The sequence below is a fragment of the Uloborus diversus genome, chromosome 3 (genome assembly GCF_026930045.1).
Source record: "Uloborus diversus isolate 005 chromosome 3, Udiv.v.3.1, whole genome shotgun sequence".
Lineage (NCBI taxonomy): Eukaryota > Metazoa > Arthropoda > Arachnida > Araneae > Uloboridae > Uloborus > Uloborus diversus.
Genome location: NC_072733.1, coordinates 28,553,893 through 28,577,908, shown reverse-complemented (window position 1 = coordinate 28,577,908; position 24,016 = coordinate 28,553,893). Strand labels below are relative to the sequence as shown.

General features: G+C 33.2%; 1 protein-coding gene across 1 annotated transcript in view; it reads right to left on the bottom strand.

Moving 5' to 3' along the window:
• The window catches only part of LOC129218299 (disco-interacting protein 2 homolog C-like), a 125,790-nt gene continuing 101,774 nt past the window's right edge, over positions 1 to 24,016 (bottom strand). The window contains exons 35-38 of the mRNA XM_054852534.1: positions 21,129 to 21,323; positions 7,378 to 7,552; positions 4,578 to 4,701; positions 1 to 370 (exon numbers count right to left, since the gene is read on the bottom strand). Coding sequence (XP_054708509.1) covers positions 118 to 370; positions 4,578 to 4,701; positions 7,378 to 7,552; positions 21,129 to 21,323 — 747 coding nt within the window. The 3' untranslated portion in view covers positions 1 to 117. The remainder of the gene's footprint in view (positions 371 to 4,577; positions 4,702 to 7,377; positions 7,553 to 21,128; positions 21,324 to 24,016) is intronic.

Below are 24,016 nucleotides of genomic sequence, written 5' to 3'. Positions count from 1 at the left end.
TAAGCAAATTCATACTCTTAACATCTTTGCAATATCCAGGAGTGGAAGTGTTGTTTTTCTTTCTTCTGCTTCCACTTCTCAAACTCGGATTCAAAATGTATAGAAGTAAACAACAGCTCACATATTGTAAGCCACATAAATTGGATCTAATTGATCAGCTAAAAATCCATCTCGCAAATGCATTCTTTGCTTTTCCCCCCTGGAGTTTATAGGCACAACTCCTGGATCGACAACTACAACAACACCAACAATCAGCTGGTGTTCTTCTAAAACTACATTTGTGACTAGTGGTACAAGATCCAATGCTTCATTTTCATTGCCATCCAATTCCACCACTACAACTAGCAGGTTTGTCCAAGTAAATACAGCACTAAACATAAGAAAGAAAGACAACAAACATGAAATTTTCTGAGGGTTACTAAAAATTACTATTACAAACATCTTATACAATATTTAAAGTTGCTTATATAATTCCATTAAAAAAAATACAATGGCAAGTGCAACCGAAAATACCTCTACCTAAAAAGGCCTATGAAATAAACGTAACCCATTTATACAGAGAAAATACAATAGGAAATCATAATTAAAATGTGATCAAATGTTTTTGATATGCTAATCAAGGATTGTTACATTATCCTACGTTGAATGAAACGTTTTGTTCAAAATGAATATCAGAGAGAATTGTTGAAATACATCATTTAATTTTAGTGTATAAAGACTCGAAATATACTGTTACAGCGCCAAAATATCATTTGGAGGAATTTACAGTGGCAAATTATCAGCTTCTTAGAAGTATGATTGTTTTTTATATGTTTTATATGTGTATATGGATCTGACTTTTAATTTTGAGGTAACCTTAATGCTACGTAATGTTCAGTCAAAATGTGTGAGTTGAGCGAAACAGATTCCTGAATGCATACTGATAAAGAACTATTGGAACAATCAAGAAAAAACTGTTGAGTAGCGACAATCGAGGTATTTTTAGATGTAAATGAAAAAGACCCAAATGCCTAGCAAAATGCATTTTTAGAGAAGAGTAACTAATTGCAAAAACTGTGGTTAACACTAATACTACCAGCATTAAATCACATTGTGATCATGGGTGCAAGTTTGGTGATGTGTTCAAGACGGAAAATATTTTCAGCCCCCCCCCCCCACCCGCATGCGGGCTTAAGGAAAAATTTGTATGTATAAATGTTGCAGATCTTAACAATGCCAGTTTTGGAATCTGTTTGATTTAAATTTTAAGCCTTAAAATTGTAATATTCAAGTGTTTAGACATAATTCTAAAAAATCTAAAATCCGGCAATAAAGGGTGGGGGGTCTGGGGGCTCTCTCCCAGAAATTTTTTCAAATTGAAGTCCAAAAAACGCTGTGGTAGGCCATTTTGGTAAAGTTCAGGGAAAGGAAGGGTTCAGGGATTCTTACATCAATTATTTCAAACTGATAGTCCCAAAATCACAATATTGGGCAACCTTCAAAAAATATTAAAGAAAGTGGGGGGGGGGGGGGGAGAAGCTATGGGCTTTCCCGAAATCGAAGATTTGAAAAGGAAATTGTAATTTAAATTTCATAACGTTTATACTCTTTTTGAATGCACTATTGAAGGGATGGAGTTCAGCAACCCTCCTTCGACAATATTTCGAAATTGAAGTTTCAAAAACGCAATTTTAGACGATGTTGGATAATGTAAGGGATAAAAGCGTTTGCAGCACCCCACCATTAGTTTTTTGCCGATCCTAAACATTTTTGTTGTAACAATAAAATCGCTTAGGACATAAGATTTTCACTTTTGCATCATAAATCAGTTCTGATTCGAAAGTCTACCCAAGGTAGCGCCAACAAACTGGAAAAGAAGGAAAGGTGGGGGAAGGGTAAGACCGACTAATGATAATGAACTGTCATCATTCCCCCACAGTCTTCATTTGAAAAAGAATTCTTTTATAGGATAACAGGTGGTGAAATTAGCAATAAAAAATCGCTTCGGTGAAGTAGATGTATTTTTTAAACAAGGTACCTTTTCCAACATTCATTAATTAAAAAAAGAAATAGGGGAACTGAATCCTAACTCCAGGCAGGGTTCCCGAATCACATCCCTCTTAAGGCACTCAAATATAGCCTAAAGTGGCGCTTTAAATATTTCTGCATCAAAGAATTTTCGGAAGAGAACTCCCGAACCCCTTCCTCTGAGTTCACCACAAATGTCTTAAATTTCAATTTTTAAGGCTTCAGTTTCTAAAGTGTTTTGTAGGAATAGTACCCCTCTTACCTATAAACATGATTTATGACCGCCTAAAAAGTTTAATACTTTAATTTTGGAAACTTTTTGAAAAAATCTTCCTACACCCTTCCCCCTTAAGTCATCCAAAGATAGCCCAAACCAAAGCTCTTAAAATTTCAGAAACTAAAATATTTTGGGCTGGGGGTGCGGAATACCCCCCCCCCCCCTCTCATTGTGTTTACTAAATGCAGTGTAAGTTTTTGTTTAAGATTTATTTTTCTATTGAGAGAGCAACTCCCTTCCACATATCGCCAAAGACAACCCAAAGTTTTAAGACTTCAATTTCGAAAATGTTTCGAGAAAGACCACTGAATTCTCTAACTCTTAACTCACTCAAAAATAGCCAAAATAGCATTTCAATACTTCGGGGAGAGAGACTTCAATTAAAAACTTTTCGGGAGAGGGTCGCAAATTCCCTTTAACTTAAGTCATTTAAGTATAGCCTCAAATAGTTTTTAATACATCAGCTACAAAACATTTTCATGTTAAAACACCAAAACCATCTCTCATAAATTCACCAAGGATTGCCTAAATTAGTGTTTTTAAAACTCCAATCTTCGATTCTTTTTTAAAACCCACTTTTACATCATCAGAGACAGCCTAAAACTTTTTGACTTTTAAATTTTTAAGAGTTTGCAGTGGAGAAATATCGAACCACTCCTAGCTTCAAAAATATTTTCAATTCAGTTTTTCGATATTTTATACTGTAACCCGTGAGTACCCCCCCTTAAATTGTTCAAGATATCAACGTTTTAAGACCTCTATCGTGGGTTAATTTGCGGACAGATTACCCTCTTTGCAAGAGCAGCGTTTTTTCGCTAACTCGTGCTGCCGTTATTTTTCTCCTTTACTTTCTCCCCCCCTTCCCCCACCCGTATTTCCATTCTAACGAGTGTTCGATTCAATGACATTAGAATTTAGTGATTCCTCAAGTCTGTCAAAAATGCAGGAACCGTTTGCCCATCGGTGTTTCTAACCAGCTTGAAATCCCCCCCCCCGATTATTTCCAAAATTCCCATTTTCATTAAAATCTTCAAAATCCTTGATAGTTTCTGTTTTACCTGGTATGTGGACGCTGTGGTGAAAATATTTCATCTTGTCAGCAATCACTTTCAATCGGTGATGCAGATTCAACTTTTAAGACATTTTAAGAGTGTACATAATTTTCATTTATGCGTGTAAAGTTTGCAAAAAAAAAAAAAAAACCCACAAATGAAAAAAAAACGAAAGGATGATCGAAAATAGCATGAGAAAAGGCTAAATTTTCAATTAGAGCCGATTGCTTCGAAAAATCAGGGAGAATAGCGAGCAACTCCTCGGTTTGCAATGCAGTGAAATGGAAATAACAAAGCTATACCTAAAAAAAGGTCAAACGGCGCAAGCCGAAAAGCCACTCCTCCAAAAGCACGTTGCAAACAAAACAAGCACATGGCGGAAAACCGAGAGAATGTCGATGTAAATTCGTGGTTATGGAACGGTCCAGTAATATTAAAGCATATTTTTCAAACACTCAATTTTTCTTTTTTCATTAAAAATTAAAAGAAAGTCATTGAATTTCTTTCCGTCCCGACCTCCGTCTCGGAAATTTTGTCAAGACGGAAATCCGTCCTGAGACGGAAGGTCTTGCACCCATGATTGTGATATGCAAGTACTTTTAAAAGGAAATGCTATAATAAATTAACATCAAAAACCTTGTTTCTCCCTAATATGCTGCTATTTTTGTCATTTCACACTAGTTTTATATTACATGCAATGCTTTCAAGTCTTGTCCTATATGTCTATGCTTTTTGATACAAACCATCTAGACAAAACTTAGAATTCAGTTTTTCAGCACCACATTTAAATTGCAAATTATTTTTTTAATATTCTTTTCTACAACATGATCCAAGAGACAGAAAAAAACTTGTACCTGATTATTAAAATAATGTACATTATTCTGCAGATCACTGTGATTCCAGTGAGTGATTCATGTAAAAAAATGAAGAACAATGTATAGTTAAGAGCTGTCCACAAATGATGCCACACTTTGAGGGGGGGGGGTTGTGAAATTGCGAGTTTGTGGTAAGGGGAGGTGTGACATCACATCTTTGAATATGTTAATAAAAAATAGTGTAACATGTGCCATAAAAAGGGGGGGGGGAGGGTTATGGTGAATTCTTACACTTGAGACAAAAGGAGGGGAAGGGGGGCAAAAATGTCGAAAAAAGTACAATATCATTTATGGACAGTCCCTTGGTTATTTTCCTTGTGCCTATAATTTAAAAAAAAATTCTTAAATATTAAGCAAAACACTCACCATTCAGACACTTTTTTATGGCACCTTAAAACACTATTTTCAATATCAATTGGATGGTATCTCATTCCTCTCAACATAACTGTTTCATCTAGAGAGCCAACCACGAAAACAGCATCATGAAGTTCTGGGGAGAAAAAAAAACGCATATAGTTATGTTTCACAGCTATACACAAGCATGCATACAAATATAAAATGTTTGAAAAAGACAAAACTACTCCAATTTTCCGAATTTCAATTACTTTCAAAACTACAAACAATACTTAATACAAATAGAAATTCAAAAAAATAAATTAAAAGGGACAAGTAATGTGCAATTACTAGAGGTAGTCTCTTGGGTCAGTCAAAAATTAATTAACACAAAAGGATATCAAACCCTTATCTACCTAGGTTCTAGAACATAAAGAAAATAAAATTAACATTAACTTGAATTCATTTCCGAGAAATTCAAATCACATTTTTTGCAATTTAGATTGAGATTGGAACCTATTAAAGAAGGGGGGGGGGGGAGAACCATTCATGGAATATTAAGATGATGCAGAAATTGCACAAATGAGTTAACCTATATTGAAACTGTATAACAACAGACTAAACACAGCAAAAGGATTTAAATAATGCTTCTCAAACAAATACAATGAAATAATATTACAATTAGAAATGCAATTCTCAAAAACCTTATTAAAAGAACACAATTGCAAAACACAAAAAGGATAATAGCATTTATTTACTCAACATTATGAATGTTCATGTTCAAAAGAGAGAGAGAGAGACAGTGAACTAATCTCTGGTTTTTATTCAAAGAGATTAAATTTGCATACATATTATTAAAACTAAAAGTCAATCACAATTTTTTTTATTGCTTTGAAAAAGCTATGTAACAGGTTTCAATATTTCACGCTTATTGTTTGGTCTCTCGATTATTTTGAACTTAATTCACTATTTTGATTTTTCTATTCAAATGCACATCATAATGTCTGGAACTAGGTAGTTATGAAGTGACAGATCATATCCTTATTGGCAGTAACACTAAGTAACGAACTGTTTAAAAGTTGCAAAAAGAAACAAAAGCCTTAAAGTAAAACACAGAAAAAAAAACTCTTTTTAAAGCAATTTCATTAGGTATTGACTCTTTTTTTTACATAATTTCTTTCTTTGCTTTACTTTTAATAATAACGTTGTGACTTTTACAATGTAGCATAACAAGTGTGTAAACAAATCAGTGACCTAAAAACCACAAAATTCTATAATCCAACCAATTGGTCCCAAACTGTGCGGATTTGAGAGAGTTGACTGCATAACCTCAATTTAAAACATAAATTCGACTCAGGAAGAAAAATGTTCCACTGCACCACGTCCTTTGGAGCAATTGGTAATAAAAATAAGATAGCTATTGTGATCTATTTACATTCCATTTGAATTCTTGTGTTACTTCTTGAATCATAGTAGTTAGGTTTAACGTGAAAAACAATTTAACATGCCACCCTACTGAAAGCTGTCAGCATCAGAAAAGGTTAAAATTGGTTTACTTTGAGGGCCATCAGCTCACAAATTTCTGTTCAAATTCTTGCATTAATTCTCAAGATACAACAGTCAAACAAAGCCAGTAAAAATGAGATTGCACCATATTTTAATACTTATATTACTTCTAAAGATATAGCCATTAAGCTAAAAGAGAAATACATTTGATTGTGGCACATCCTTTTGAGCAATTGGCACTAAAAACTAATTAGTATCAGTTTTCATCAAAATCCATGCATTTTTCCAGATAGTTCTATTGGAGTTCCATCAAGCCTACTTTTGGAGAAGGACGGGTTTAGCTGGTGTATCAACATTACATCGACCTGTGACGACTAAGGGGGTTGGAGGAGTGGGTATAGTTCCACTAAATGTGGGATACCAGCTGTTTGTTTTTTGGAGATCAAGAATGTTTAGTGCATACGGTTGTGTGATGTTTACTAGCTATTTTCATGATTTTTATTGAAATACTCATTGGGAGAAGTATAATAAAAAAAATTTTGGGACATCAAATCTTTTTCAACTAATGCTGAAATGTTTTGAAACATATTTTAATTTTAAATAAATGCTGTTAGCCTGATAAAATGAGCAAGTTTTCTCTTCTCTCTGAAGATCACACAAACTTAAAATTTTAGTAGGCATTACTAACCCGTTTTTAGTTCTTCGAACTTGAAGTGCTTAACTTTAAAATTTGTCAACATGCATAAACCATTAATGATCTGCACACAGCAGTGAATATGGCTTGGCTAATGAAACCTCAAAAAATCATCAATTAACTCATTGGTAGCCTGATTCTCCAGAATGAGATCTGTTTAGTTGACTGAGATAAGCACATTAGATGCCAAATAAATTGGCTAATTTTTAATCATTTTTGTCTGTTTTTTAAATCATTTGCATATCCATATTACCATTATCGCGCCATCAGTTTTCATGATGCTATGCACATTGATTCTTAATGTTGCAATTTCACTTTTAAGGAGTGTATATCTGATAAAGTTTGGTGGATAAGCAACATTGAATCTTAAAATTGAGGCTTCAAAAAAGGTTTTATCAATAATTTTACCTAATCATTTTGCCATGGGTATGACAATGGGACTGAGCCATCTCTAGTTTACACTAAAATTGAATATCATCAAAAAGAAATGAATTTTTATAAGGTCTAATGATTTCTTAATGCTTTGTACACAATTATTCTTCCAAATGCAGCTAGAATATAATCACCTCAGAGCAACAGTAAGAATTTCTCATTCAAAACAAACAAGTATTTTATTATGTGAAAAAAATATACCTCCATCGGCTTGAACACTTTCTGTTCTTCTTAGGAACCCTAAGTAGCCTGTTCTGGCATATGTCTGAGACGAATCTCCAGTGATCAGTTTTACATTAAAATGATCATTATGAAGGGAATCATCTCCATAAATGGTAAAATAACCACTTGCATTATGTGATGACTGCACCCAGATCTAAAATAGAGTATATAGTAAACAAAGATCATACAAATATGTATTTAGATATGACATATAATAAGAAGTTAAAAACTAAGAACTTTTTCCTCATTTAGATTCAAAACACCATATTTTCGTACGCATTATTCATGGCAGCGTATAATCCACAGACCCTTAAATTAGCCTGAAGAAGAAAAAAAATCTTTGTATAATCCGCAGATTATGTCAAAAAAAAAAAAGTTGTTTTGATTTAACCTAAAATTTCAGCAACTAAATTAAAAACATGAAGAAATAATTTTAAAGATAACATAAAAATTAATCAAAAAAAAAATTTCTTCTTCAAATCCTGATTACAGTACACTAATTACTTAAAGAAAAAGAGTCAAGACAAAGGAGCGAACGGTCCAGTCTAGTACCAGTGTTCGCGCTCAACTATCCGTAACCTGGGTCCCAGGCAGGGGCGGCATTTCAGCATTTCGTTTGGGGGGTCGAGTTTCTTGAACATGAAATTCCTCAGTACGGTATAAAATAAATATTGGTAAACAGGAAGAAATAATAAAATGGTTTTAATGTTAAGAATAATTAGGTTTGTTAAGAACAATCAAAATTTTTGCGACCAAAGCTTTAAATTTATATTGTAACAAGTTATCTCAAAAATATATCGGTACTAGTTTTTATTTTTTAGTAAAGTTTTAGTCTGCTATTCTTGGGGTCAGGAACAACAGAAAATTTTGTAACTATACTTAATCAATATCCAGTGTTTTGCCTCATTTCCAGTATAGCTAAAGATGAAGGTCTTGCTTGCCACATTGCGCTTCTAAAGTAATTCTCTAACCACCTGAGACACAAAAGTCATCTTTAAAATGACTGACCAGATTGAAACAGACAAAAAACAATGGAAGCAAGAAAGGTATGTTAAAAAACACACTTCCGCACTTCCTTCAGATTTCTCTCGTTAAAATAACCAAGAAAGCTTTTTAAATTGGGCTGGTGTTTGTTTTGCTTCATTAAAAAGTATAGTCGTAATTCACAAAACAATTTCTCTTCCCTCATGCTATAAATTTTTCTCATTGGTGCTGTGGCACAGAGATGGGGAGGGGGCGTGAACCCCCCCCCCATCATTCCCCCCCCCCCAGAGGCATTGGTTTTAACATAAACGCAAATTCTAATGCAGTAGTTTATGCATATGAAAGGGCTGTTTTGATCAAAAAAATCCCCTTCAGAAGGTATTTTTCACCAAATCCCCCCTCCAGAAGGTATTTTTGATCAAAAACCCCTTCCAGAAGGAATTTATGGCTGCGCTAGTGTATAAGTGTAATATTTTCTTTCTCGTTTTCTATAACCAACTTACATAATATTGAACTTAAGACCAAAGATAAGTGTATCTCATCAAATCCTGCTTCAATTTCTTGAGAAACTGAATTGATTGTTTTATTCAAAATATTAATTTAATATTTTGACTGCAACTTCATGTGAGTTGTGTCACCTCTTCTGCATTGGCATTTAGTAAAAATTGTTATAGAAAGCTCTGTCACAAAGTTCCGCACTTGGTTCAAGTATGCATTAGTGCGAAAATTACTAAGTTTCAATTGTCAATCGAATAATTGAGATTGAAATTTTTAAAGAGCCTCAAGATATATTTGTTGATATGAAGCTATTTTTGATGTGGGATGTTTTTCAAAAATAGCATATCTTTACAAAACGTTTCTATGAAAGCATATAATATATCAAGTTGCTAAAATGTGTTTCTAGTACAGGGAATTAAAACACTAACTTGCTAAACATTAAATTATAATACGAGTATTAAAATTATGTAAAATGACACGGAGTTTAAGTGTAAAAATGGCGCAGTCTCAACACAGTACGGGCATCTCATACAAGATGCACCATCATAACATAGATTACACAATTTTGAAATATTTAATCCATATGAAGAGATTACTTTAGTTAAGGCAAACCATTATTCTCTATCAGTTGTTTCTGTTCTAAAAATGCAGCAAATGATTTTCTAACTTATCCAAATTGAATTTATCCTTTTTTTTTATTACTCTCAGGGAAAAATTTGGGGGTGCAACCGCCCCCTCTTGACCCCCCTATTTGCCGCCCCTGGTCCCAGGGACCCATTAATGAAATAGATTTGGGTCCTTTGGTGGAAAAAATGAATCCCTTAAATTTTAAACAGGAAATCTTAGCTTATAAACGAATAATATACAATTATTTATACTTAGGGAAAAGAAACTATCCACATAGTTATTTAAAGGTATGAAATAAATTAAATTGGTTAATTTTGTCCTTTTTTCTGTGATTATCATATTTTCAAATAATACACTTGCAAGACTTAGTTATTTGAGAAACTATTTAATCAATTACAATAAGATAAACTCAAAATTTACTTTAAAGTTGGATTTTACCATGAAACAAAAAACAAATGCCCTTGATTGATCAAGCAGAAAGCACTCCCTTAACCTTTGCTTTTATAAAAAAAATCCTAGGTGTAAAAAAGCGAACAGCCCCCCCCCCCCCCCCTCCATGAATTATCAAATATCATTGGCAATTTCATAGAAATAGAAAAAATTTGCAAGCGAATTAACCCAACGCAAAAATCGTGATCGCAAAAACGAAACATTTTCTGACATGAGTATGAAAATTGCTCATTTGCAATCTTAAATTAGTATATTTGACTTCATTTTGACTATTTCAAAACATCTGTGTTGGCTTTCATGTTATTTTTAAAATCTCGCCATTTTCAAAATGGTGTGATTTTAATTGAAAATTTGCAAGTCCAAATAAAAATAGCCCATCAGAAATAGGTGAATTACTAGAAAGTGAACATGATCCAAGTGCTTTTGTGTAAAATTCAAGTATTCATAAGCAATTTCACAAGAAAAATGTGAAGTTCAGAACTTTGCGTTTAGCGCGATCCGGAAAATGTTCGCCATTTTTTTTCACCCCTGCTTTTATTGAGGATGCAAGATAATGATTTTCAAAAGTCATTCTGGTTAGATGAATGCAAAATATCCAAGCGTTAACTTTAGAGTTGTCCTGTATTAATCCTGAAGATTGCATTGAAACCACTCTTACGTTTAGTCTTTATTGCTGTTTTTAGGAATTTCCCAAGATAAAAGTTGAGGGAGAACTTATTCTTAGAATACAGTACAATGGGCTATTTATGAACATGCAATATTTTGCTCCCTGAGCTCTGCCCAGGAGGTCACTGTAAGCTCCAGTCTTATCACTAAAATTCCATTGACTGATCAACAGTAGGGGTGTGTTTGAATAGCTGATAAAGAAATAGGGTCATTTTAATCCTTTTCTATTGATTCTCCTGGTTGTTTAAAAGCATTCACTAGATAGATCTTCAGCATTTTCCCCATTTTTTTTTCTTCAGGCTTTTATCTTTTGGGTGTTCTGGGTCCCCAGGACCCGAATTTTCGCGGAAGTTGCGTCCGTTTCCCGCAAATTTGCGTAAAAAACCCGCTATAGCGCGTAAACGCGAACCCTGAGTACATATGGAAACTGCTTCTATGACTTTAGAGTTATTTATTTCATGCAACCTCAATCCAAAAGAGGGAAAATTCAAGATATGTAAAATAAACAACCCTACAAGCTATGAAATGGTTACGATCCCGTAAGGAAACCCTACAGGCTACAATGAAGTATTTTTTAATCCTACTGTAAATCGAGGTCAAATACATAGGCATGGAGAAAAGAAAAGCACAGATAATCCACGACAGCATACGATCCGCTTTACACTTTTTTAACAGATAACCCGCAGAAAAATTTGGTAGGGGAAAAGGGGCACATGTGAACAATTTTTTTCTTTTCATAACTTCTTCAATAATATAATCAATTTTTCGGAAAAAATGTGTCCCCATGATTGAATAATCTTTTCTTTGCGCCCTGGATTTTTTTTAGATGTTTCAAAAAAATTTCTTCACATTATGGAATTTTAAAAAAATGTCTTCAATTGCTTACATGTGCCCCATAGGAGGGTACATGTGAACAAGCTTGGGGCACATACGAACACATTGAAAAATACAGGACGAGCATCATATTTCAACGAAAAACTCTTTAATTAGAAACATTTGTGTATATATCAAATACATTGAAGGTTTTGTAACTTATCTCTTTAAGGACGATGGGCAGATCGCTGGTCACATCCCCGAAGGACGGACGTCTCTTTCGAAAGAACTTAGTAGAATAGACTCTTCCAAAGGGAGAGTCGTAGTTTCTTCGCGGGAAAAAGTTGAACCCCTACTACGAGCTAATTGACGGGGAGGAAAATCTCCTTTAGGGCAAGACTGCTATCGCCGCCGCATTGCATTGCTCGGGAATAAGCATAGATTACTGTGACTTCGTCTTTCTTTTACTTCCTTCTGTTACATTGCTGGTACCGTAAAATGAGGTGTTTCGGAACGAAACTTCTCAATCATATGAAAAAAGTAAAAAAAATCCCCATAGATTGCGTTATGGTATTTTCAGAAGAGAATTTTTTTTTAAGGAAAAGTAATGCATGAGGAGCTGAAAGTCCAAGTTTTTTAATTTTGGGCTCAAAACTGGCTTATAAGGAAGACAATATGTGTAGTGCCAAAAAAAATCATGCTTTCATCATCTGCAAAACTTTGTGCCAAATAAAACAAAAAATAAACCAAAAAAATGAGTTTTTTTTTTTTTTTTTTTTACATTTTTGGCTCTGTATTACACAACAGTATCCCAGGTGAAAATTGACATATTTTTTGAACTGCGCCATAAAAGATGAATGATTCCTTGCGACGTCAGGGTGTCTTCCCAGTTTCACCACATTTCATCCCCCCCTTTGTTTTTTTTTTCAGTTTTAATCATGCCTTTTGATATATTAAAAGGTGGAGGAGTGCTGAGTGAGCATGATCCTCTTTTTAGCTTTACTAAGACCATTTCAGACTTCTTACACCAGTAGAGGTGATCAATATGAAATATTAATTGTACATTTAAAAATTTCAGTAAGTAGTAAGCTATTTTATTAAAACCTATCCTGTTTGAAAAAAGCTATAAATACTGTTTATTTCTTTTTATTGGTGGGATGAGATATAGTTCTGGGAGCGGTTTTTAATCCCAAAACTCCTCCCATGGCTGCGCCACTTATCCAAGGGAGTGACAAAGCGTATATTAAGTAGTTATAAAGTAGAGTTGACTAATGTGTGGTTGTGGGAACATTTTACTATAAGGTCTCGAAAACCTGTAGATTTCAAGAGACGGAGAGGGAGGCAGCGCTCCTTCCAGAGGATGTCATGAAGAAACTTCAGCCAAATGACAACATTCAAACATCAGTTCATTTCAAGGACATAATAACTTATGCAAAAAGATGGGTGAATAGAGTGAATTGAATCTTTATACTTCTCATTTTAAATGCATTATTCCAACCAAAAGTTTTACTTTATTAAAGTCCAAGTTTCTATCAAATTATTGATAAATTATTTATATTACTTGTTTTCAGGGCTTAGTTTCTAATGAAAGATGTGCGAGAGCATTCAGAACTTATTTCAATGTGTAAATAATATGAACCCCATAAAATGTCACAAAAAGTTAAAAAAAAGTGCAACATGAGCTTCCATGCGAACTAGTTTCCTTCTTGTATATATTGTAGGTAAAGGTTTTATTTAATGGTAACAACCTGTTTCTATTCAACCTCTTCACTATTATTTTTTTTAACTAGCTGTATTAGGAAAAATCAGAAAAAATGAAGATTTTAACATGTGTTAATATTAACACTACCTGCGGAGAGAATTGGACAACCACCAAAAAATTTCATATTATAAAGATTTCGAATTTTTTTGTTTCCGCTCAAAAGCGTGAGATCTAAAAACTGAAACTTCTATTTCCAAAATAAAATTTATAAAACTCTTAATTAACCTATCCGTTTTTTGATCAAAGTTGAAAAGCGTTTAGATACACCCCATTTTACGGTAGGTTTTGCACTACTATCGAAGTTTTTTTTTTTTTTTTTTTTTTTTTTTGTCTTTGCTTAGTAACTAATACTTCAATTTCCGTTATTATTTAAATTCAGCACTTAATGTCTTCAGTTTATTAGTTAAAATCATTATATTACACCAATTCTTTTTTCAACGTTCTTTTCTGTAATAAAAATGAACTACTCGTTGAATTTGATGGAAGTATGATGTATGAAAAAGATTTTTTTCCGTAATTAAAATATTAATAATTGCTTTTTTAAAATAGATCGATATAAGTTTCCCACTATACAGTAAATATTACGTCTTTCTTTTAGGTATTAAAATTGTTAAGTGTTCCGTTTTGAGGTAAAGAATAAATACTCACCTTAGATATAACTCTTTCACAAGTGTGGTATCTAACCCTAAACATACACAGATAACGCTTGACGGTGTAAGGGATTTTAAACAAATCTTTAAATATATAGATATATGTATAAGGTCGAAGTACATTTGTTATATATTTATCATGAAATATTGCAGCATGATTTATTTTATTTATGTGCACCATGGGATTTTTTACACAGCTAAAAAAAAAGTATGGCATAACTCCCGGGTCTACACCTACTTTAAAAAACGAAGATGTGTCAAATTAAATTATTATAAAATGAAAACCCTTTAAATTGACAGAAAACATTTTTAATAATTATTTTTCTGCTTACATTTAAAAATATCTGTATGATGCTATTTTACATAAACAATGTTATTTCAAATATTCATTATGATAGGGACCAAAACAAGTTACACAAAGACAAACATCACATTGTTCACACTTAAATGTGCTTTCAACACTTCTGTTTTTTAAAGTCTTTACTTTGAGTTTTGAGCAACGTTTGCAAGTTTTTTTCCTGCCTTCAATTTTTATTCGCTTGTGCAAATTGTTTGATGTCAAGACGGTTAATACGTTTTGCTTCTTGTTACGTAAGTTAGCAGAAAGGCTGTGAATCAACAGAAGTCTGAAATCCAATGCTTTCATGGGATTTTTTCCTAATGGCATATTAGATAGAGTGTAGAGCAAAGAAGCATTATTTACAACGCTGTTCAAAAGAAAATGGAAGATATACAGCCACCATTTTTTCGACTTCCTACACGTGTTATAATAACCTCTCTTTTGATCCGCTAGGTCCACACCGCCCATGTATTTATTATACAGTTTGAATGAAGTTGGGCATGAGATGGTAAGTTTTTCTCCTCCTACTCTTCGCTGTGTATCTTCAATTTTGTATTGGGACCCAGTGGATAAAAGAAAAATTTCTTTTTTGTCTTTCCAAACTGTGAAAGTTAGGTTTGGTAGCTGTTCGCACTGAAAAGCTTTGCCCTCCCCGGCATTATCTAATTTGATGCTTTTTAAGCATGCGGGAAGATATTTTCTTTTAGTTGTAAGTGTGCCTGAACTATAATGACCCGCAGAGAAAAGACTCGTCATTAATGGAACACTTGTGAAAAATCTGTCGAAAAAAAGATGATGACCGGTTTGTTTTAGAGTTCTAGTTAAATTTGTGACCACATCACAACCTAAGCCATTCTCGGTACGCTCCATGCGGCCTTTATTCCCGCAGTACACTTCAAAGTCCATCACGTATCCGGTTATTGAGTCGCAAAGCATCCAGACTTTTATTCCTCTTTTAGCCGGTTTGTTGGGCATGTATTGAATAATGCCACAGCGCCCTTTGTACTTCAGGAGTGCTTCGTCAACAGAAAGGTTTTTATTTGGTGTGAAAAATCGACAAAAATTTGATCTGACTTCCGTCATAAATGGATCTAACTTTTGCATCATATAGTATTCTGGATGATTTGAAGCCTTTTCTTCTTCTCTATTGGACAGATGGAAGCACCGTAAAATTTGCAGGAATCTGTCTCTTGACATTGTCGATTTCACAAAGTTGTTTCCCAGAACTGGGTCTTCTGACCAGTAATGTTTCAAACTGGGTGCCTTGGTCATTCCCATGGCAAAGATACAGGAAATAAACCCCCACAGTTCGTCAATGGATTCAAGAGGAGTCCACTTCTGGAAACATTTCTTTGACGGTTGTGAAGCTTTCATAAGTTCTGCGTATTTGTTTGTGTTTTGGAGAACAACTTCCATCATCGGTAAGGTAAAAAACAAATTGAAAAAAATCCAGAATGGATGCACCAGGAGATAAATTGTGGGTTGGACCATCTCCAAGGATCTTATTTGACAATTTTATTTTGTTATTTTCTATTTCTTCCTTCCATATTATTTCGCTGCATGAAAAATTTATGTTTCTGCATAAGATGTTATCTTCATCATTCGCATCACTTTCTTCATCTTCATCAGTGCTATGATTGTCAGCTTCAGCATTGTCAACAAATGAATCATTTTTTGGCCATCCGTCATCTTCTGATGAAAGATCACTGTCGCTGCTTTCTTCAAAAAGAATTCTAGTGATTTCCTCTTTTGTCGCTGGCCTTTTTCGTTTACTCATTTTCTGTGAATTTGATAGGACGATGATGTATGAAAAGGATTTTTCTCAATAATTAAAACATTAATAATTGCTTTTTTAAAACAGATCGACCCAAGTTTCCCACTATACAGTGCTCCGCAAGGGTTACTCGATCAAAGTTTGTTTTGCAACTAATCACACAGTACGTTTGTACGAACTTATATAACAAAAGAGGCATATAGCAAAAGAGGAGGGATGGGAAAGCCCTTTAAAGGAAGGGAATAAAAGCATAGAGCATACAACCAAGAAACAAAAACTTTTATTTATTCCTAAACAAAGATACTATGAGCATCTTTTCCTAATCTGTTTCCCCATTCTTTTCAGATGCGCATGCGATGCAAAGAAACAATTTAACGCATAGAAGAAATAAAAGGAAATCTTTCTTTTGTGCTTTACATTTGAATTCAGAAAATACAAGAAACCACTTAAGATTAGCTTTATTATTTTGTTCACAGAAATCGTGCACAATACTCTTATATTATACGGATTCCGTAATTGTACCCCTTCAAGGGCAACTGCTTATGTCTTTAGCCAAGGGGATAGTTGACGACAATTGCTGTTGATAGGTTCATTGATAAAAAAAACTTTCTCCCACGAAAATTTCCCGCGCAAGTTCCCGCTGTTCCCCGCGAAAAAAGGGCGCCTCTTTTTCTTTAGGCATTTGACATTCCTGAGCTTTGTATACAGAGCCGGTCACACCATAAAATCCCCCCTCCCCTCTCTTTTTTTCCTTCCCAGCCTGTTATATTGGGATGTGTGTTCCTGATCTCAAATGATAAAAAAGTTACGTAGAGTGTAAATATTTCTTTTCCACTCTAATTTGTTAAAAATATCTATTTTGAAATTTAATAAATAATAATTAAAATGATAATAATAGTTACTAGCTGATTAAAAATAAAAGTACTTTCATTCATTTTTGCTATACAAATGATCGTATACAAAATAAAACAAGTTCTGTCTAGAACTAGACGAGCCTACTTTCCCGTATACCCGTACTACTATCCCGTATATTCGAATTCAAGGACACGTAATTTCATAATTCGTACATAAGATCTTCTTTGATGTAATCAATAATTAATAGGCGAACCTAGAAGAATCATTTCGATCCGAATAAATGAAATAATAGATTTCTTTGTCAGCTTATAAAAAATGCAAAATAAAGGAAATCACATAGTCATTTCTTGGCAAAACCATAATGTTAATGGAAGCGGCAGGTAGTATCAAAGTGTTATTTGAACTGCACCATGATTTTAAGAAAAATCAGCAACAGCTTCGAAATTCGTGAAATAGTTTTTGAATTTTTCAATAAAACTTATTCGTCATAAACCTATGAGTTTCCTGATTGCATAATATATTTTATAGTTAAATGAAAAGTAATTAATAAAAACTCTAATGAGGTATTGGTTTATTTAAAAACCTTTCCCTCGTGTCATAATCATTATGACAATGTTCCTAATAAAAATCATTCATTTTATAGCATCTCGGGGAACTTATGGAAAGTTTAATATTAAATTGGCTTGAAATGTGAAAGATATTTTACGTCCACATTCAAAGTATTTATTATTGCATAGTATTTAATTAGATTAGTTGGTCTTAAGGGATCCTAAAAAAACCTTTGGGCTTTTCAACAGCAACAGACTGACATTTTTGAAGCAAAACAGTTCGTGTTTTGTAATATTCTACTCAAAATAAGTACTGTAAAAACAATCTTTTCCCGTTGAATATTGCATTTTTTACGCTGAGTTTAATGGTATAATTACATTCTCAAAATACATTTAGGCGATCTAAAAAAAATGTTAAAAACATGTTAATTGACTGACATACATGCTGTGAAAATGTCAGTCAGTTACCATGTTTTTAATAAATATTTAAAAATTCTAAAATAAAATATTTTGGAGATTCAACTATGCCGTTAAATTCAGCTAAAAAAAATTTTAAAAAATTTAAAAAAAATAAAAAAAAAACAATATTCCAGGGCAAAAGATCGTTTGGACAACATTTTGCGTTGAATGTTACGTAATAGGTATTGTTTTGTTTCAATAATGTCAGTCAGTTACACGTGGACTTGGCCATTTAAAATTAAAGTCATGAAAATTAAAGTCATATATGGGGGGAAGGGATACTCTGAGGGGATTTTCACCACAATCTTCCCTATGGCAGCACCACCGCACGTAAGAGGTTGGTGCACAAAAAAAGTCTGGGGGCGGCTGTCGGAGGAGACGCTTGCGGGGGGTGGGGGCATTTAGGTGGGTGATGCGCTTAAAATCGAATTTTTCCCCCAAAAGTTCGGCTAAATTTTTAAATTTTAACGTCCATGTTGATAAAATAATATTTTCAAAAGGCGGGACAGATGCCACACTACTCTCTTTTTCCAATTCAAAGTTCAATTTTAATTTTTATAAAAATAATAACGTGAGAAAAAATTAAACTCGCACTCTAGTCAATGCTTTTTTTGAACATGTGAATTCTTCAATACTCGCATTTTTGGATCGATCGATAATTTTCAAATTCCCTTTTCATTTGGAAATGATAGGCGGTTGCCCCCTTGCCCCCCTGTACGAGCCGCATATGCCACCGTACAATTTTAGTGTGAAAAGCAGCGTAGCAAATCCATTTAAGTTGGAAAGACAACTAAGAAGCCAGTATTTTTTTTTTTTTTGGGTTGAAATGTTTTGCACAGAACAAGACAATCTTATTACATGATTTCTTGCTGTTTTGCAACTCTTGTCAAATATTACTATTACAATTATAAATCCGAAATATTTAATCGATACACATTCAGAGCACTTATTTTATTTTTAATAAAATATGCTGAATGCAGAGAAAGAAACAAAACAGTAAAAAAAAAAGTTTCATTCAATTCGCACAATACTCTCAGCAGAGTCGAATTCCGAAAGCAAAAGTCATCCGCAAAAGTCAGAAAAAGAGCTACCGTCATTAGCAGAGGATACAGGGATACAACTGACATTGAGTATCCCCTCCCCTTTTAATGCCCTCTTTGCCGATAGCAAGGCCACCCATAAAGATTTCCCGCGCAGGGACTCCTTTATGCGATCCACCCCCTGAAGATACTTCTACCGGCCGTAAACGGCCGAGCTCGTCCTCAAAGGACGTTCATCTGACCCGCCCGAGATCGGCCGTGTCGTCCTTAAAGTGTTATACTATATCAGTTTAATTTGTACAGTAACTGCCAATTAGAAAATCTTTTTCTGAACTGTATAACCCTGCTCATTGTCAAATTTTAGAGTTACAGAGCATGTTCTAATTACTGGATCAACAGGAAAAAACTTATAAGACTAAACAATACAAAGAATATTTTATTACATAAAGGTTATTCACGATATATAGTGCATTTAAGCTTCATATATATGATGATAAATTTCAAAATTATTTTAAACTTAATTTTGTCTTTTTTCTCTTGCAAGTATTACGTAACACTAAATTGTTGGTCAACTATTTTGTAACAAAAGAACTGAAAAATTTAAAAGAAGTAAAATTAATCAATAATTAATTAATAATAATATATTATAATAATTACGAATGAATTTACCCACTGATTGCAGCAAAATAATTATAAATTTTTACACCCTTTTCAACACTCATAACCCTACACTAACATTTATATTACGGAGAGGATATGGGAACTGTTTACATGTGCCTCAACGTGTTGTGTTCACAAGTGCCCTGTCATCTACCTTAGTACTAGTTTTCAAAAATATAGAATTCCTAATTTAGTTAAAAAATTTAAAAATTGTCATCAATTTACTTGAATGTACATATAATGGTTTGCAATAATTAAGTTTAGCTTATTAATTAGCTTAAAATATGTTTTCACATGAAGAAGACTGATTAAATTACATCAGCATCTGCTAAAACAAAGAAGTTGTCAACACAGGAACATGAACTGGTTCATTGCTCTAAAAGTTTGGTCAAGAGATAGGACTGGTACTGCCATTACTTGAGAATTTTTCAAGGTTTTTTGCTTGACGTTATCCTAGTAAAACATACCATGTTCACATGTGCCCCCTTTACCCCTATATTGTTATAAGAATTATTTTTTTTTCAAGCTAAAAACTGCAAAGAATTTAACATAATCCATTAACCAACTTAATAAAGCAAAACTAGCAGTTATAGCTAGTTAAAATCACTCAAGTACAGGTCAAAGACAAAAAAAAAAAAAAAAAAAAAAATCAAGACACATTAATAAAAACAGCAATGTCTAGGAATTACTCAGAAACAAAAAGTAAACACATATTTTAACAAAAGAAGAGACTAGAAGACAGCATTGAGTATTTTGATAACTTAAAAGAAACTATTTTACTAAAATTTGACAGATTTGAACCAGAATGTTGTCTATGAATTATCCTGGTTCATTGTATTAAACACAATACTGCTCTCCTATTTACCAAAAAAAAAAAAAAGATTGATGAAATATTTTCCTTACAAGGGTGCCCATATGTAAAATTGTAAGGGAGGGGGGGGGGGGGCTCAGATATTTTCCTCATGGGTTAGGAGGGTATTTTCTCCATGGAAACCGATTTCAGGACAGATTAGTCATTAAAATATTTCATTTTTAATAACTTATTCATTAATGGCTGGAGAATAAATGTTTTTACATTTTTGCAAAGAAAAAAGTACCAAAAACAAGGAAGTTCTAATTTTAAAGGGGAGAGGGGGCTCGAGCCCCCTCTTGCCCCCCTATATGGGCGCCCTTGTTTTCTTAAGTTTGAATTTGGTAGCAAATATTATTAAAATGGAATATTTTTTTTTGTTTATTACCTGTTGGCTTAATCATCTAAAAAAAAAAAAACTAAAATCTCTAAGTTGATAGTAAAGTATACTATATACTACTGGCTTACTTTTGAATCATCAGATGCAACACTGTCCTCATATATTCACACATTTTAGTATTTCAAACTTTAAGTTTACTTTCTTACTTTAGTGTTTAGATTTAAATTTACAACTTAGAGTTAAAAAAATGCTAAAACATTCTACACTTTCAACAGTAGCAGCTAACTGGCACTAAAATAGAAACATGAGTCATTGTTAGAAAAAATTACATTAAATTTTGATATGATGAAATAACATTTCCAGGCTTAAGCAGTTTTTACATTAATTTTTTTGCATAAATATATATAAAATTACCTCTCCAAGATGAGAATCTCCACATTGTCCTTTGGTTTCAGGATTAGCAATAACCACTTTTACACCAGGAAGAAGTTTTCCAGATTCCATCAAACAAAGACTATGGGGTGCACCTCTTTCAACTAAAGTTACTCTGTCATTACGTAAAGCTCTCATATCCGCATAAACTGCAGTGGGATCAGGGCTAGAGGCACCCTAAAGAGTTTTAAGAAAGCTTTTTAATATTTACAAAAAGAAAAGGCAGGCATAAGCATTACATTCAAAGATATTAATTCTATTAAAATAATTCATTTCTGATTGAAAATGTTATTACAATGTTACTTGGATAGAAGCCAAAAAAAAAAAAAAAACACTTAAAACTGAAAACTAGCCTAAAATTAGAGATGTAAAATTTCCAGTAGTTTTGAGGTAATGGGGGGAATAACTAATTTTTTTAATGGAAAATTGGAGAAAATGGAAGTATATATTTTCATCATGAGAAATAAACATTGAACATCATTTTGCTCTAAGAGAGTATTTAGTAACAGTAGGATATATTTCAGTCTTCAACAATGATGCATAAAACAAATTGTTTCTCACTTTCATCTTCAGGAAAATACATCATGGCATTTATGAATTAATCAGGGGCATCCTTCATGTTGAAAGGTTCTTGTTGAGAAAATCAGTAGTGAGCCATTTCTTCAAAAACAATTTTTCTGGTAACTTCCATTACAGTCTGCTTTAGTATTATTTTCCTTTGTGCTTTAGTTTTTGATTTATACCTTTTCATGCTTGGTTATCTTTTTAGGAGCTGAAGCATGAAGAAATTCTTATGTTCTTCATTTTTGATCTGTCCAAAGCATTTGCATGAGCCATCTTCCATAATTTCTACAGCCAAGCTCTGTACCTCACAAAGGCAGAGAATATATTACAGTGTCACAGCCTGAAATATTTTCAGTTAAGTAAAAAGTTATCGTAACATGAAAGAAGGCTGTAAAAGATGCAAATCTGTCCAAAAAAAGAAAACTGAAAAGAGATTGAAAAAATAACTTTATCGGTGAAAATTCAAAAACAGTGAAGGACTACCCGAATCAGCCAATATTTTGCACACTTAGTTTTTATTTTTATTGACTGTCTTTGAACAACTGTAGGCAGGTGCTTTTTTAGAAGCTCATGCTGATGTAGCTAGGAAAAAAAAAGGTCAAAGCAGAATTTGAAGAAATATGGGATATACAGTCGACGCTCAATATAACGACCACACCTTATAAAGACCGTCCCATTATAACGACCAGTGGTAGACGTCCCAACTTTGTTCCTATAGACTCTATGTTAATTTGCTTTCGTTATAACGACCGTTCTGTATCGACTAATCCAATACAGCGACCGAATCAGCGGACGCTATTTCTTGTGTTCTTTCCAATAAAACAAATTTGTAGCTTAAAATGACATTGATTATTGTTTACGAACATCTGCCTGCAGTTTTCAATGTCAAATCCAACTTTAAGTGGTTTGGGGTTCACCACAGCTAGCACAGAAAAAATAATGGGAGGAAAAATCGAGAAAATTCCAGATTCCTAAGAAAAGGGAGTTGACAGATGTATTGGTAGTTTGGTGTTTGAATCTAGTATTTTTAAAGATTTGGGGTTCTCGAGGCACTTTTAAATGTTTCTTTGGAAAGCAAGAGAAACACTATTTATCACCTATATTTTGAAACAGAAAATAATGTTTTGTAAAAATCACGTCTGCTAAAAAGGCAGACCTCTGTTTCTGGTTTTATCTTCAGAAATTGTTGTGGTAGTAGTAGTAGTAGTAGCAGATCTGAAAGTGTGTAACATTTTCCTCCCTATATTTTCTACTTTAAAACTTGTTTAGTATTCTGTCATAATATTTTGCACACTACTTTTCTAAAAATTCCTATGATAAAAAACATTTGGGCATTTAGTTGGGCATGCATGATGACGGTGTACATTTTTTAAATTTATACCTCTTATAACGACCACTCGTTATAAAGACCTTTTTCTCTGGGACGGAGATGGTCGTTATATCGAGCGTCGACTGTATAACCCTTCTTTAAACAATACGACAAATAAAAGATATTCTTCGAATTAAAAAAAAAAAGAAATATAGGAATTGTAGAAAAGCTTCAATTACTGCTTCAGCAAACTACAGTACAAATGAAATAACATGTTGTGGTGAAAAATTATTTAGTACAAAAATCTTGAGTTTTTATTTTAGTAGAAAACGAGACTTTTTTGATTTTCTGTTTCTAATATAATACTGTTAATATTTTATTTTTTATAAACGGCTCAAGAAGATTAAAGGAAAACTATTGGACCGGCTGCCCTGCATTAGCATATTTTATAGGAGAAACGTTTCATGTTCTTTCTTTGATGTTATAGGCAAGCAAATGATTATTCATAACTATAAACTCTTGAATACAATAAATAATGCTTTCACTATAGTTTGTTACAATAGTTAGCAGAATTATATCCATGCTTTCATCATAGAAAGTTCATTGACCTTGAAATAATGAAGATCTTGCAAGTAGAAATTTCATTGTTCATGTTGCAAATGCTAAATTTTATAAATTCAATAAAATTAAGTAAGAGAAAAAAAAAAACTCTTCTCTTAATTCAGTATTTCTAAACTCTCCAGGAAATGTTTACAAGTTACATTGCTGTTTTAATATATTTCTGGTGTATTAGACTTGATGAGACAAATTCAAAACTATAATTCAACTTCATCAGCTACTTTTTAGAGATGAATTCCTGCTTAAAGGTACACTAAACTTCATGTACCATGGATCAAGGTTCAAGTACATATATACAGAGTTTCTTTGTCTGAGAAGTAATGCTAGTGAGTTGATTAGAGGACATTTATTGAAACGATCAGCACAAGATATTTAAAAA